At 59.5% G+C, this 16067-nt stretch overlaps 1 protein-coding gene across 5 annotated transcripts in view; it reads right to left on the bottom strand.

Annotated features, from left to right (window-relative positions):
• HDAC4 (histone deacetylase 4) overlaps positions 1-16067 on the bottom strand; it is a 290084-nt gene that overhangs the window by 15351 nt on the left and 258666 nt on the right. For all 5 annotated transcript variants that reach the window (XM_042244201.2, XM_027967041.3, XM_042244213.2 and 2 more), the window contains exons 19-23: positions 15332-15387; positions 13720-13807; positions 12078-12197; positions 11354-11451; positions 1405-1523 (exon numbers count right to left, since the gene is read on the bottom strand). In XM_042244201.2, coding sequence (XP_042100135.1) covers positions 1405-1523; positions 11354-11451; positions 12078-12197; positions 13720-13807; positions 15332-15387 — 481 coding nt within the window. The remainder of the gene's footprint in view (positions 1-1404; positions 1524-11353; positions 11452-12077; positions 12198-13719; positions 13808-15331; positions 15388-16067) is intronic.

Here is a 16067-nt window from a genome sequence, read left to right as displayed (position 1 = left end):
CGGCCAGGGGCGCATCACGTTGCCTTACCGAGGCCCCGAGGCTGGCACTCCGAGTGAGACACCTAATGGGAGTCAGGTTGGCTTGTGATAAATTCACTGGAGGGTTTCGGCTTGGGATTCTTTTTGATCTCCGTGGGAGTAGGAATTACTGTTTCGGGGCTTTGATTTTATAATTCTGCAAATCATCTCGTTCGGGGGCGGGGAGGAGCCCCGGGGGAGCCCCCATCTCGCCTGCAGAACCACAGAAGCCGGGAGGCAGGAGGGTGGCGGGCAGGGCAGCTGCCAGGGCCCGGCCACGTCCATCCCAGAGCCCAGGGCGCTCTCGTCGGCCGAGCGCCGGGCACAGGTGTGGCAACACGCTCGCGTGTCACCGCCAGGGCCCCTGCACTCTGTGTCACTGCCGTGCCGCCGCTGCAGCCCTCCAGGGCCCTCCTGCGTCCCCGCCTGGCTTTCCTCAGCAGCCATGGTCCCTGCACTGCGGCACAGCGCCCTCCCCACGGGGAACAGGAAGCGCAGCGCCCTCCCCACGGGGACGGGAATGCCCCTCCTCGGGAGCCAGGCCGCCTGACCCATCTGTCCGAAGAGGCTGGCGCTCGGCAGAGCGGGCCCGAGGCTGGACTCTGCCCCTGGGCAGCTGTGGGTGCCGGCGAGGCGCTGGGGGCCCCCAGCCTCGGTCTCGTCTCTGATGGCAACAGTGATGCTGGCTTGGGAGGGACTGCGAGGGCCCCAGGAAGCACTCAGACATGGCCCCCACGCTGGGCGTGGAGGCCGCTGGTGCCGTCTGCCCGGGACTCAGCCTCTCGGCCCCCGGCCGGGCAGGTGGGCTCTGCGAGGCTGTGCTCTGAGGCTGGGCTGCTTCTTTGCTGCACCATGCTCTCCCCACATGGGGGTGGGGGACAGGCTCCCCTGACAAGCCTTCCCTGTCCCCCTGGAACCCCAGGCACCCAGACACTGCAACCCCCAGGTCGCTGGTCAGGGTGGGGGGGTCCAGGCCTCTCTGTGGCTGGCGCTGGGGTGGGGTGGGGGGCGCTGTCACCTGCGTGAGTTGCGGAGACCGAGAGGACACACAAATCTCTCCTCCTGACTGGAGTGAGCCTGCTCTCGGCTCTTTCTGTCTTCACAGCGTTTAGGGCCAGCTCCCCCACAGGCCCCGTGTGGGACGACAGCCCCCAGGAGGAGGGGGACCTGACCCCAGCTGACAGCGGCAGCGGGCAGGCCCCAGGCTTGCTGGCCTCCTGGCTACATGCCTGCCGCAGGCCTTGTGCTCTCTGGGGAGCGGGTATCATGGTTTCAGTAAGATGTCTTTCGGGTTTTGGGGTGGATGCTCCTTCCACAGCCACCGGAGGGGAAGCCTGGTGTGCACACCGCGCATCTGACACCCGGCCACCCACAAACCTGACTTACATTTGGCGGAGAGGTTGTAGCCTCCGAGGGGCGTGGGGTGGCCCTCCACAGCGTCGAAGCCCGAGGACACCAGCACCACGTCTGGGGCGAACTCGCTGGCGATTGGCATGACCACAGTCCTGCAGGGGGCAGATGGGGAGATGCCGCGTCAGCCCAGGGCAGCCACCGTCGCTGGCTACCGGGGCTTCTGGGGCACCGCCCAGCACTGGGGACCTGGGGCCGGGTGCCTGAGCTGGTGACGGTGTCCCAGAGCCCCTGCGCTGGGCTTCCACAACCCCAGCCCGAGGCCACGCCATCAGCTGCGATGGACCAAATGACCTGCTGCTGGGGTGCAGGAGGGACGTGTAAGGTTAATTAGAAAGAAATTCAACACTTAGAAAACCGATGCTCCAGTTTAAGAGAACCAACTAGTTAGAAGTATAAACAGACACTGAGGAGGTCAGGGGCTGTTACATTTAGGAAACAAGGCAAGAAAAGTTGGGGGAAGCTCCTGTTAACTGCCTCAGGAGCTCGCAGCCTGAGTGTATGGCTCAGCCTGGAAATCTCGCTTCCTGCTGAGACCGGGAAGACTCCCATCCAGTCCAACATCTGGCCCGGAGCCAGCCTCATGGGCCTGAAAATTACCCCGACTTTCTGTCTTCCTCCTGCCCAGCTCCTCACCTCTGAGACTCACCTCACCCCCCACCAGGTCTTCAGAAGATTGCATGAGGGGGCTCAGTATGCTAGGCATGACCAATGGTCCCCACCCCTCACGGGATGGGCCCCAGAGGGCACCATGGGCACAGGCCAGGCCCCAGGAAGCACATAGGCACGGGGCAGGCCCCATGGAGCACCATGGCCACGGGCCGGGCCACAGGGAGGATCATGGCCACAGGGCACCCCCTACAATCCCACAGGCTCTCATCAGGATGACATGAAATCACCGTTTACGACAGCAAAGTCAGCTCTGGAAGATGACAACTTTGGTCAAAGAAACAGAATCTGTTCAGTTCAATTCAGTTAGTTGCTCAGTCGTGTCCGACTCTTTGCGACCCTATGGACTGCAGCACGCCAGGCCTCCCTGTCCGTCACCAGCTCCCAGAGTTTGCCCAAACCCATGTCCGTAAGAAACAGACTGCTCAGCATTAAATACTTCTCCATCTAGGAACTATCCTGGGTCGCAGTCCTATTGAGAGGGCCCTCTGATCTCAGGTGGGGGCGGCCGAGAACCCCGGAGAGCCACACACAGGTGAGACCTGGCCCCTGCCCTGCAGGGTCCGCGGTGAGGACCAGGAGGCCCGGCCAGACTCCTGTGGCCACGCACGGCCCGGGGGGCTTCCCAAGGGATGTCCACCTGCGACGGGTCAGGTGCTGGGAGCGTCTACCACCAAGACTCACCGACTTCACCCTGGCCCTTGGTCCACCAGGAAACCCCCTTCTGGAACCAGGGAGTCACAGGCTAGGTGGGCCTTTCAGCAGCTCGCAGCTTCTATTCTTTTCTCTGAGGCTGTGCCCAGTTCAGTTTACTCCTGAAGAGCCTCTGCAGAGCTGACGGAAGTGCTCTTAAGGACTCAGGCTCTGGGCCTCGGGGGCCACGCCTCAGAGGCCAGCAGCACTGTGTGTGGATCAGACCAGGGGCTGAGAGCATTCCTGCCGAGGGCCAGGGAGCAGACACTTCCATCTTTGGGCCACTTGACTGAAAAAACACAAGGTGGTGGTCCTTGGGCTGCCGTCCACCAGCCCTGCCCCAGGCTTCTGCCATTCCAACTCTGCTAAAGTTGCTCCACGTGTGATGCCAGCCCCAGCTCTGAATGCTTCTCGGCGCCAGTGGGACGAGAGCTCATAGGAACTGGAGACGCGACGTAGAGAGAGCACAGCCTCTTTTTCTGGCTGTACCACACAGCATGTGGGATCTTAGTCCCCCGACGAGGGGTCAGACGGGTGTCCCCTGCACTGGAAGCGCAGAGCCTTAACTGCTGGACGCCAGGGAAGTCTATAAGCCCGGTCTTCTAAACACAACACAGGCATCAGAGCAGGCCCTGGGGCTTGTGTGGAAATTCCTGGTCCAGGCTGGTGGGAGGGGGCCCGCCTCAGAATTCAGGAAGAGCCGTCTGCTCTCCCTCCACGCCCGGCAGCTGTCTGTCCCCACAAAGGCACAGGCCACCCTTCCCCACTTTGAGCACCCGGCGGGCCCCTCTGCACGAGCCCTCATCATTCCAGCGAGGCTGGTTTTCAATTATTTTTAATGAAGTTCTCGTCACATAAACTTTGTCTTTTTGGGCGGGAGACCGGCTTCAGCCGCAATCTTGGTAGGGATTTTAAAGCCGGCACGGTGTTTCATTGAAAACCACAGACATTTCAAGCAGACGCTGGCTCATTCAGAGAGCCCCAGCAGACGTTTTGAAGCAAGTGCATGTGGGCGCTCTGCTGCTCTGCTTTGAAGTATCGCGGAGCGATTTCATTTCTAATCCCCCCACAAAATTAAAAAAAAACAGCCCTGTGAAAATCATCATTAAAGGAGGTGAATACCGAGAGGGTCCCTGGTGTCTGTGCTTGGTGTGTGGCTTCGCTCCAAAGCCAATCATAACAAGCTGTAAAGCACGGCTGATCCCACGTGTTGGTGTGTGGGTGAGTGGTGTGTGCGTGCGTGTGTGCAGGGTTTGGGGAGGGGGGTTGGCACGCCGTCCAGGCGGGAGTCTGAGCACCTGGGAAAGCGGATGTCCGTGTGCACGCCCTCCTTTCCTCTTCCTGACTGGGACAGTTGACACTGTAATCCCGAATGCTTGCTACAGTAAGAAAATCTGAAATGGTGCTGTTTGCCCGGCGTGTGCTGAGTGGGTGTGCAGCACACATTTTTAGTGTGCCCTAAGCCCCGAGAAACGTCGTCTCCCCTTGACTCGGCTTCCTCGTGGGTAGGAGAGGGCTGGATGCGTCACTACTGACTGTCTGCCAGCCTGCCTTCTGGACCTCCCAGCATCACCCTGCCTGGGACCCTGGGGCCAGAAGCAAGCTGCCAGCCCGTGACCAGTTAACAGGTGCTGCAAAGAAACTGGGAAACTGCCTGACATTTTATTTCTAGGATGAAGTTTTAATGAGCAGTTTAGTCTGAAAATAACAAGATCTAAATATCCGTTGAAGGCCCTCCCTCAAACCTTAGAGTCCAAGCTCTAAGGTGAGTGGGACTAGGAGTCCTTGGCATCCTTCGGGGGGACAACCGAGGACAGCATTGAGGGCCAGGAGCCTCCCAGGGCAGCAGACTACCAATCATCCGCTTTCAGGGAGGAGACCCTGAGAGAGGAGGAGGCCAGGTGCAGCTCTGGACGTGGGAAAGCTGAGGGGAGATGGCAACAGGGACAATCAGCGGAGGTCCTGGGGCCTCTGCACCCCGGGGGGTGGGATGCAAACGCGCAAACCACCCGCGTAGCTGAGCTCCTGGCCTGTGACGCCTGGGACCCAGCCCAGCGCCTCTGCCCTGGACACACGCTCTGCCCCTCCATCCTTTACCCCTTTACCCCTCCATCCTTTGCTCGCTGGACAGTCCATACCTGCAGCCAGGTTTCCACGGGGAAAAGCCAGGCTGGGGGCCAGGGCTCGGCAGGCTGAACAGGGTGGATGTCGCTGACAGGCTTGTTCCTGCTCAGGCCAGCCTGGTGGCTCTACAAAGGCGGCAGTGCCCAGGGATGCTACAGGGCCCCTACAGCCCCCAGAATCATGTCTTATCAGCTGCACTGTAGCCTCGCACGGCCAGACTCTGCCGTGCCAACATGCCAATCCCAACCCACAGTGAAATCTCAATGCATGAGCTGATTCAACAGCTGGCTCCAACTTCTAAAAGAGAAATGACTTCTCGATACACCACCCAACTGGGGCCCGCACAAATCCACCAGACTGGCGGTCGACGCCAGCTAGGGGCAGACGACCTGGTGGCCAGTGGGCTGCGGCGCTATGTTCGGGGGCTGTGCCCACTGGTTCCAGAGCCTTGGCTGGAACCAGGGTTCCGGCTGCTACGCTGCCCCTGGCTCCCTTCTGACCCTCTGAATGTCCTAGAAGCACTGTCCACGCAAGCTGGGCCCTGGAGCCTTCGCCCCACAGGCTTCCTTGTTCACGCTCAAGCCCGTGTTGCTGCTGGCTCCACAGTTCATGTCTCCAGACAGGAGAGCGCTCACTGGCTGGAGGTGCCAGGCAGAGGACGCTGACTGCGGCTGAGCCCCGAATCCAGGCCCGGTTTTATAAGAGGTTGCCGCTAGGAGCCCGAAAGCACGATTTCAGTGACGGTGCTTTGATCATCGAAAACTTCCTCTCGTTCATGCTCTGCGAGGGGAGGTATGTGCCCTTTGGGATCTGGAATTCTGTACACCTGCCCAGGGGGGCCTGGCCTCTGAGCCCCTGCCCTGGGGGTCCCGGCCTCTGAGTCCCCCTGCTTTGGGGGCCCGGCCTCTGAGCCCCTGCTTTGGGGGCCCACATCCTCTTGAAACCCCGCCCCCTCCACCAGGACCGCAGGCCAGGGGCCCAGCACCTGCTATCAAGTACCCAAGCTCTGCTGAGAGTCGGGACGGGAAGCAAGACAGTGATGACGGGAATGTGACTGCCTGGGCCGGGCCCCCCAGCAGTGATGCCGTGGCCTCGGCCAGGCTGAAAGCCGCCGAAGGCCGCCCCTGCTGCCGTCTCCCCACACAGGCCCCGCCCCCCACCGGAGCTGCGTCCCTGAGGCTTGGCCTCTTCGCTCTCTGCTCGCCAGCCTCCATCTGCCAAGGTGTGGACGTCCCTCCTCCCCACCCCCGACAGGCTCCTGGGCAGCGGGCGGGCACCTCGCCCCGCTCCTGGCCCTGCGCTCTGGGCCCCGCCCGTCAGCCCCCAGGAAGCCTTGTGCTTGAAAGCTCCATGACCGGCTGTGGGTGCGTCCCCCGCCCCGACACCATGAGGCCCCCACCTGAGGGCAGGAGCACGCCACATGCCATCGGCACAGGCCCGCCTCACCCGGGGCCCTGCCACCCACGAGGACAGGCGCGTGCAACCCCCACCTGTACACGGGCGCAGCGACCGTGGGCTAAACGCTGCATCTCTCAGCTCCGAGGTTTTACTTCTATCTTCTGCTTCTAAGACCACTGCAGTAGAAATGTCCTCGGATAACCGCTCTGCTGAGGAGAAGACCTGGATGCCTCTGAAGAGCTACAGTGGCCGCCAGAGAGGTCCAGGTGGGTGTGTTCTCGGCCCCCGGGGGCTGGGCCCTCAGGGACAGTCTCCCTGGAGCAGACACGCTATCGTGAATGCAGCCAGCGCCCCGGACTGGAGGTTCACACGTGTTTCAGAGGGTCAAGTTTTATGTACAGTTTAGCTCAACAACAACCAACCGGTGTTTTTAAAAAAGAAAAACGTGGGAGAAACAAAAGCCCCTCAACCTCCCTGCAGGGTTTCAAAGGGTGGGTAAATGAAATGAACCTGCCCAGCTGCTCAGAAGAGAGGCCAACCTCACTCAGAGAGAGATGAAGGCTTGCACTTGGAAACAGGCAGTTTCATCAGCATCTCTGATAACTTTTATAACATGGCCTTTCCCTCGACACGGCGCTCTGAGAGCAGAAGCAGTCCCGGTTCCAGCATCCCTGAGTACCTTTATAACATGGCCTTTAAACCCACACCAGGCTCTGGGAGCGTGAGCAGTCCCGGCTCCACCATCCCTGAGCACCTTTGTAACAAGGCCTTTCTCCCCACACAGCGCTCTGAGGGCAGCGGCAGTCCCGGCCCCTGCACCCCGCGCTGCCAGGCGGCAGGGAAGTGAGGGGTTAAGAAAAGTACACCAGCATCTCCTGGCCCGGAGGCCTCCGCTCGCTGCTCAGCAGACTTCAAAGCTGCTGGCCTGGCTGGTTTGAATTAAGGTCCCCTTTTCTCCCAGAGTCTCAGGCCCAGGAGAAAGTGCTGCTGCCTCTGGCTTTCATTAGGGGCAATTTTCTTATCTCTTCTTCATCTCGGGCTTGATCTCCTGAAATGCAACGAGGCAGGCGAGGGTCTCAGCAGAAGGTGCCGCCTGGAAGGCATGGGGCGAGCGTCGTCCGGGCCCCCGGGGAGCGGGCAGAGGAGGGGAAACGGCTTCTGACCCTCCTTCCCCACTCTGATCGATGCCCAGGGAACCATAAATTGTAAACTTCAAAGTGCTATTTTACATTAAAATCAATAAAAGAAAAAAACCCTGAAACAATTTTCCTTTTCAAAGAGGCCATTTGAGCTTTAAAAAGTTCACTTGATAGGGCATCACCATGTACACACTTGGCAGAAGATTAAAACGGGACATCAACAGCAGCTAGGGGTGAGGGGTCTGTCGTAACGCTGGCAGGCGGGGAGGGGGCGACCCCCAGGACCCGCCTCCTGCCCGCTTTCCCACCCCATCAGCGTGCCCAGCACCCCGAGATAGCCCTGGAGGCCGGTTCAGTCGGAACCTGGTACGAAGGAAGAGGGAACCGCCATTTTTATCACTTTAAACCCGACTGAGCAACTTCCCTTTCACTTTTCACTTTCATGCACTGGAGAAGGAAATGGCAACCCACTCCAGTGTTCTTGCCTGGAGAATCCCAGGGATGAGGGAGCCTGGTGGGCTGCTGTCTATGGGGTCACACAGAATCGGACACGACTGAAGTGACTTAGCAGCAGCAGTAGCAACCTGTAGTTTAAAGACAGCCTCCACCAGAATTCAGCCATGCTGGGTCCCCTGAGGCATCAGAGGTCACTGGGCTGTATTCATGCCTCTCAGGGCCGAGTCCAGACACTTTTCTTCCCCAGGAAGCCCCTGAGGAGGGCCAGTTCTCGGGGTGGGGCATGACAAAATGTAGGTGGCTGGAGGGCATCCCGGGCCGGGTGGTGATGGCCTCCACATCAAAACTGGTAAAGGCCAGTTTGATTTCCTGAAGCTGACATTTAACTGTGTACGTGAGCGGTTTTCAGACGTGGTGTCTGTTTGGGGGGTGTCCTTCTCCCCTGAGTGAGGAGGGGGATAATGCCATGACTGCATTACGTCTTACCAAGGGGAAGAGGAGACAACAGCATTAAGCCACTGAGATCGGAGGAGAGAGCGGTCCGGGTGGCGACCTCGCGGGCCTTCTGAGGAGGCGATGGGGTCCTGTCTGAACTGGCTGCTCTCACTGTCTGCACAGCTCATTGTCTGAGCCGCTGTTTGACGGGAACCGAGTGGCAGGAGATGGGGCCTCACGCAGGGGAAGCCACCCTTGGGGCCTGGCCTTTGCATCGCCAGACCCAGACAGCCACCCCTGAGGCCGGGGCACAGACGCTGCGAGAGGCCGTGTGACCCCTAAGGCCACCCCACCCAGAGCCCAGGCCAGGGCAGGCGGCAGGGAGGGCCCTCGGTCAAGCTCTGATGGCCTGGCCTTTGCTAGGATCCCAGCTGCAGGTGTGACACAGCCGTGCTTACATCCACGCGTGCCGCCACGTACATGCTCATGTGCACAGGCACGCACGTGCACACACGCACAGAGGTGGGGCACACCCACACACAGATACAGGCACATCACACAACCACACACACACAGATACAGGCACATCTCACACACACAGATACAGGCACATCACACACACACACACACACACAGATACAGGCACATCACACACACACACAGAGATACAGGCACATCACACACACACACACAAACACACACAGATACAGGCATATCTCACACACACACACAGACAGATACAGGCACATCACACACACATACACACAGATACAGGCACATCTCACACACACACACAGATACAGGCACATCACACACACACACATAGATACAGGCACATCTCACACACACACACACAAACACACACAGATACAGGCACATCTCACACACACACACAGACACAGATACAGGCACATCTCACACACACAGAGATACAGGCACATCACACACACACACACAAACACACACAGATACAGGCACATCTCACACACACACACAGATACAGGCACATCACACACACACACACACAGATACAGGCACATCTCACACACACACATACAAACACACACAGATACAGGCACATCTCACACACACACACACAAACACACACACAGATACAGGCACATCTCACACACACACAGACACAGATACAGGCAAATCTCTCACACACACACACAGATACAGGCACATCACACACACATACACACAGATACAGGCACATCTCACACACACACACACAGATACAGGCACATCTCTCTCTCTCACACACAGACAGATACAGGCACATCTCACACACACAGATGCAGGCACATCATACACACACACAGATGCAGGCACATTTCACACACACACAGATACAGGCACATCACACACACACACACACACAGAGATACAGATACAGGCACATCTCACACACACACACAGATACAGGCACATCACACACACAGATGCAGGCACATCTCACACACACACACACAGATACAGGCACATCTCACACACACACACAGATACAGGCACATCTCTCTCTCACACAGACAGACAGATACAGGCACATCGCACACACACAGATGCAGGCACATCATACACACACACAGATGCAGGCACATTTCACACACACACAGATACAGGCACATCACACACACACACAGATACAGATACAGGCACATCTCACACACACACACAGATACAGGCACATCACACACACAGATGCAGGCACATCTCACACACACACACAGATACAGGCACATCACACACACACACACACACACACACATACAGGCACGTCTCACACACACAGATACAGGCACATCTCACACACACACACAGATACAGGCACATCTCTCTCTCACACACACAGACAGATACAGGCACATCTCACACACACAGATGCAGGCACATCATACACACACACAGATGCAGGCACATCACACACACACACACATCACACACACACAGATACACGCACATCACACTCTCACACACACAGATACAGGCACATCACTCTCTCACTCACACACAGGTGCAGGCACATCACACACACACACACACACACACACACACACACACACACACACACAGATATAGGACATCACACACACACACACGAGCCCGCAGGCAGGACGACCAGAGCACGCGCTCAAGAGGAAGGGAGGAGAGTCCCTCGGAAACTTGATGGGCTCCAAAGCCTGGTGCAGAGGCCGTGTCTCAAACAAAGATGGAAGGTCTGTTGGGCTTTGCTACTGATCAGAGCTCTCCTCCTTCCCAGGGGCCCTGGACGCACACTTGCCAGGGGCTGCCCCCCGGCCCCCGCCGCTCGCCCCCCAGGCATCGCTCCGACTGCAACAGGAGGAGGCAACCAGTGCTGCCAGCCCTAGGAGTCCCTTCAGTGTGGCCCACGTCGAAGCAGAAATCGTGGCTCGATGACAAAAGCAAGGACGGTTTTACGAATCACCTTGTACCCGACTCGCCCAGCCCAGCCTAACACAACGGAACCGGAGTGACTAGGGGAGTCACCTCCTGATTTTTAAGTCAGCAGAGGAGGGATGCTCACTTCTGTTTCCCATCATCTCACAGAAGGTTTTTTGAGAGAATTAGGAGATCAGGAGCCTTTTCAGACCGCAGCACCCGATTCTCATTAACCTCATGCTTTCTGACACCTTCCCCCAGCCTCCCTCACTTTCTTACTATCAAGACCCCAGATAGAGTCCTGGTTTCCACATGACGCACAAGACGGGAACCCTGCAGACGGAAGGTGAGAAACAGTCTTGGGGATGCCACCTCTGGCCTGAAGAGCAGACTGTGAGAAGCCTCAGGGTTCGTCCCCCAAAACGCAGAGACAGCAAGACTGGTCCCCGAGGTGCCAGCACACAGCAGTGCCTGGGGATGGAGCGGGGGTGCTCACGAGGGAAGGTGAAGGTCAGAGAAGAATGGTGAAGCCCGCAGGAGCTGGGCCCCGGTGGAGCGTTCCCAATTGCTCCCTAAGTGCCCCACGGGGCAGAAGCCAGGACCCTCACCTGAAGGCCGCCAGGTACTCTGCGTCTCCCATGGGGGGGTCCAGGCCGCCGGTGAAAGCCATGTTGACGTTGAAGCCCACGCCAGCGCCCGTGCCCACCTGCACAGAGGAGAGACATGCATGTTATAACCCGACCTGGGCAGCCCTCGGGGTGCGCCCCTCGCCCACCCACCCGCCTCCAACACGCTGCCTTTCAGGATGGGGAGTTTTCAGAGGCAGGAACCCTGTTCCCCTGCATGTGCAGAGTGTGGGGGCTGCGCGCCCTGCCTGAGGGAGGGGCCACACCGTGAAGGGCTGCAGGGACCACTGCGAGCTGGCGGTCTGCTCCGACATCCCTTCTAGGACGAGACCCCGAGGTGGGCGGGCCCGTCTCCTTGGATGGGATTCCCCACTGTCGGGCTTCTCCGCTTAGAGCAGGGACCTTCGCTAGAGTCTCGGGGGTCACTCGGGAGCTCACCATGGGCACTCGACCGGCGAGAGGGCCGCTGCCCTGGACATACGTGGTGACTGTGCAGAAGCCTGTCCCGAGGGCGAGGGCGCCTGTGCTCACCGGCCCAAGCCCTCGGCCCGCTCAGGCTAGAACCAGCGTTCCCAGGACGTCGTCGGCACACGGACCAGACGTGGCCCGTGGGGGCACACGTGAGGGATCCGGGCTGACGGCTGCCCTCACTCACGCCGGGCCCCCTCTGCTCATGGGCTGAGCCCACAGACGGGGCCCCGCTCACCTCGTCGGGGGCGCCGCTGCCTGGGAAGAAGTTGCCGTCGTCGTAGCGGTGCAGGGAGATGTAGAGCACTCGGGGGTCGCTGTAGAAGGCCTGCTGGGTCCCGTTCCCGTGGTGCACGTCCTGTGGGGCGGGGGGTGCTCAGCGCCGGCGCCCTCCCGTGAGGCCAGCACCTCCCGCCAGCAGGGGTGGGCCCCCGGGCTCGGGGCCCTCCGGGCATGGCCTGTGGCAGGTTTGCAGGGTGTCCTGCTGCTCCGGGGGCTGCCGTTTCCAGGCAGGGTCATTTGATCAGTGTCTTGCCCCAACCCCAGGGGTCAGGGGCTGGTGGGGGGGAGCTTGGCAGCACTGCCACTGCTGGAGTGAACGTCGTTCCCGCCAGCCTGTGGCTCCCACGGCTGCTCACTTGGGAGGGTGGGCTCAGGGCCAGCTCTGCTAGGGGCTGAGAGCTGGGGGCAGACCCGGGACACCAGGGGTGCCAGACCCCGGGTGGGGTGACAAGCCACACGAGTGGGGGTGGCTGGCGGCCAGTGCGTGAGCTGCGGGCTACAGACCAGCTGCAGTTTTCAGCCCAGGAACTGCTGAGAATCTGCGCGTGAATGCTGTCCGAGCCCACTGGAGAAAACACAGGACAGCTGGAAGCGGGGGACCAGCCGGATTCCACCGAGGCCTGAGGGTGAGGGTGGGGGAGGTGCCACCCGCCGCCATCTGCGGCCACAGCAGAGCTCCCCGCACAGCCCTGGATGGCAGCCGGTGAGTGTCCGCCTTCTCCAGGGGCTTCACGCCCCCAGCCTCTCTGACTGCTCCCCATGGGGGGCTGATGAGGGGCTCCCTGGGCTGAACAGAGCAGGCACTGGGCGTGTGAGGACCAGGGTCAGCAGCTGATGCCCTGCAGCCCCGGCACCAAGGACCTCTGACCAGCACCTGCTGCCCGGAGCTTGGGGTGTCTCGGGCTGTGTTCTGGTTTTACTTTTCCCAAACCCAGGAGGAACTCTGCAGCATAAAGGATAATCCCGCCCGAGGTACCTGATTTTTTTTAACTAAAATAATTGTGAAATGGATCATAAAATCCAAAGGGAGTTTCCTCCCCTCCCCTTGCCATCTGTGGCTTGAAAAGCAGTAATAAAGTGAACACCTTGAGTGCCCACCTCCTACTTCTGGAATTCAGTTATCCTACAGCGTTGTTCATAGGCTGTGCCCTTTCAGGCAGGGCACTGTCAGAAGTGGCCCGTCACGTGGGAAAATGGGACAGGGGGTTAAATTGGTAAAAACCCAGTCACCCGGCAGAAGCAGGAGTGACAGGGAGGCAGGGTGGCCAGGCCCCCGTCAGTGCCAAGGGCCCACGAGCCCCACCCGCCCCCCACCCTCCTACAAGGTTTGGCAAGACCACACTCCAGCTGCTGCCCTCAACCACCGGCCTGTCTCCGGACACTTCAGAACCATGGTCACTGATAGGACGGGCTGGTAGGAGCTGGCACACTCCTCAGGTTTGGGGTTTTACTTTCTGCATCTTTGAGGGAGTTTCCACAAAGTGCAGGTCCGCAAATCCAGTCGTCAGCGGAGGTGGGGAAGTCTGCCTCCCTTCTGTCTGCTGGGAGGGGGGGTGGGGTAGGGACGAGCTGGCAGCGCCCCACGCCCCCCAACTCACCCAGTCTACCACGAGGGTCTTGCTCACGCTCAGCCTTTGCTGGAGAAGCTTGGCAGCGATGGCCACGGAGTTGAAGTAGCAGAACCCCCTGCAGGGGAGAATCAGGAGAAAGGGAGAGAAAACGCGGGCGCTGACTAGTTTACACACAGCTTGCACGAGAACACTAGAGAATCCCAGGGGTCTAAGAAGTCTGGTGAAGCACGGCTTCTGATGACGCGATCTGGACACCTTAACTGACGCTGATCATGGAGACACGCACGCACACGCACGCACACACACACACGCACGCACACACACACGCACGGACCCCGCACACAGCCCGTCCACGCTCTCAGGGTGACAGAGTCCATTTCACTTTGTGTCCCGGGACACCTCCTGGGACATACACTGACCAGCCTCCCAAGAGGCACGAAGGCCCACGGAACACAGAAGTTACTGTTTCACTTGCTCCCCGCTTATCTTTCCGTGTTCTAGGATGAATACAATGGTTCTAGAGAGGCTTCAAGAGGACGGGAAAAACAAGCTAAGAAAGTGAGGCGAGTAAAAATGAAAATCTCCTAACCCTGAACTGCCACAGAGGCTGAGAAGCCTGGGTGGGCTTATTTTGGGGGTGCAGGCTGGCTGTCTGGAAGGGGTACCAAGCACTCATAGCCTCTCCTGCCTTGCTGGCCTCTGGGACCCCCAAGAGAGCCTTCAGGGACAAGACTCTTCCAGGCTCCATCCGGGTCCCCCTGAGCCCACTCTCTAGAACATGTGACAAGCCAGACTCAGATTAGAAAGGTGACCTCAGAGCAGATACCCAGTCGGTCAGCACCCGCTGCTGGGCCACGTGGACTGTCCTGGGCCAGGGAGGGACGCACGCGGGTGACGACAGCTCCCTCCACAGCAAGGGCCCTTACTGTAGCCGGGTCCCGACGCCCCCACTGGGGTCAAGGTGGCTCCCTGCCTGAGTGCTTCCTGCTTCTCCCCGTGGCTGTCTGCACGTGTGTGCCTCACCAGCCAACAGGCTGGCACTCAGCCTTCCAGGCTCTGCCCGTTGCCTCATCCTGATGACCCCAACCCTGAGTCTTCTGTCTCAGGCCCCGGGGAGAAGCCCCATATGGCACTCGCTGAGGGTTTCCTGTGTCCACTTGGGGCACAACTTGTGGGGTCAAGTCCTGTGACTCCTGCAGGGGGCTTCTCCTAGACAGGGATGGACCCTGAGTCCACATGCCACCCCCTGCCACCTCCCTGCTCCACAACCCCAAACACAGGCTGGACAGCTGACCACTGTGGTCGTGGCCTGGCGACTTGAGCCTCATGGTACCAGAGCATGAGCAGGTCGGCTGTAAGGCCACATGTGAGCAGGCCAGAGAACAAGGACGTGCCCCCTGAACTCCTCCTGGGGCAGCTGACGTTCCCTTTCCTGGGCTGGTTCCCGGGCTAGACAAGGAGGTGGCATCTCTGGACTCACTTCTGCACCCTCGGCCTCCCCTCTGTGCCCCCCACCACCCCACCCCGCATCTTTCCAGAGTCACGGTCAACTCCAGCTGCACATCCTGCTGGCCTGGCACACGGAAGGGGTGTGAGACAGTCGTGTCCCCTGCCCGTGAGTGACCACGTGTCCACTTACATGGGCGTGCTCTCCTCTGCGTGGTGTCCTGGAGGGCGGACCACAGCAAAGCCATTCTAGGCACGACACCAGCGGGGAGAGACGGACAGAAGATTGGTTTCAGGTCAGTGAGAAAAAGATCACAGGCTGCCCTTGAGCACAGGCAGTCTGCATGGTTTCCAGCTGCCCCCGGGCGCAGACGCGGGCAGGACCCAGGGCTCCCTGTGAGTGGTTCGGAGACACCCAGGTCCCTTCTGTGAGGCCTGCTGTCATCACAGATCACGGAGACAAAAGGTCAGCTCACTCCTGACTTTCTATCCATAACAGTCTTCTGGCCAGGCTGTGGGCTGCCGAGCGGGGGAGTCTAGGAAGGAGGGGATGGGGCGCCTGTGGCCCTGTTCTGATTATAACCATCAGGAAGTAACTGGATGGGAATGCTGGAGCAGATGAATCTGACGGGGCTTGGCTGTACCCTGGTTGGGCTGTAATGTCAGCTTCCCTGCTGTCTCTGTGGCTCAGCTCCCCGGGGAATGGGTAGTGCAAAAAAAGGGCCACTATCGCCTGTGAGCAAAGTCGACAGGCTGGAGAAGAGCTGCAGGCTGCCCCCTCCAGGCCCCGAAATCACTCAGGCTTTAAAAGGACCATCTGCAAACCATCCTGCAGCCACCGTAATAAAGACGGCTTAGACCAGCACGCCCAGTCTCGCCAGCCCAGGAAGCTGTGTGGTCAAGGTCTGCAACAGAGGCCCCAGGGCCAT

The sequence above is a fragment of the Ovis aries genome, chromosome 1, assembly GCF_016772045.2.
Source record: "Ovis aries strain OAR_USU_Benz2616 breed Rambouillet chromosome 1, ARS-UI_Ramb_v3.0, whole genome shotgun sequence".
Classification (NCBI taxonomy): domain Eukaryota; kingdom Metazoa; phylum Chordata; class Mammalia; order Artiodactyla; family Bovidae; genus Ovis; species Ovis aries.
This window is presented reverse-complemented; position numbering and strand designations above follow the sequence as displayed.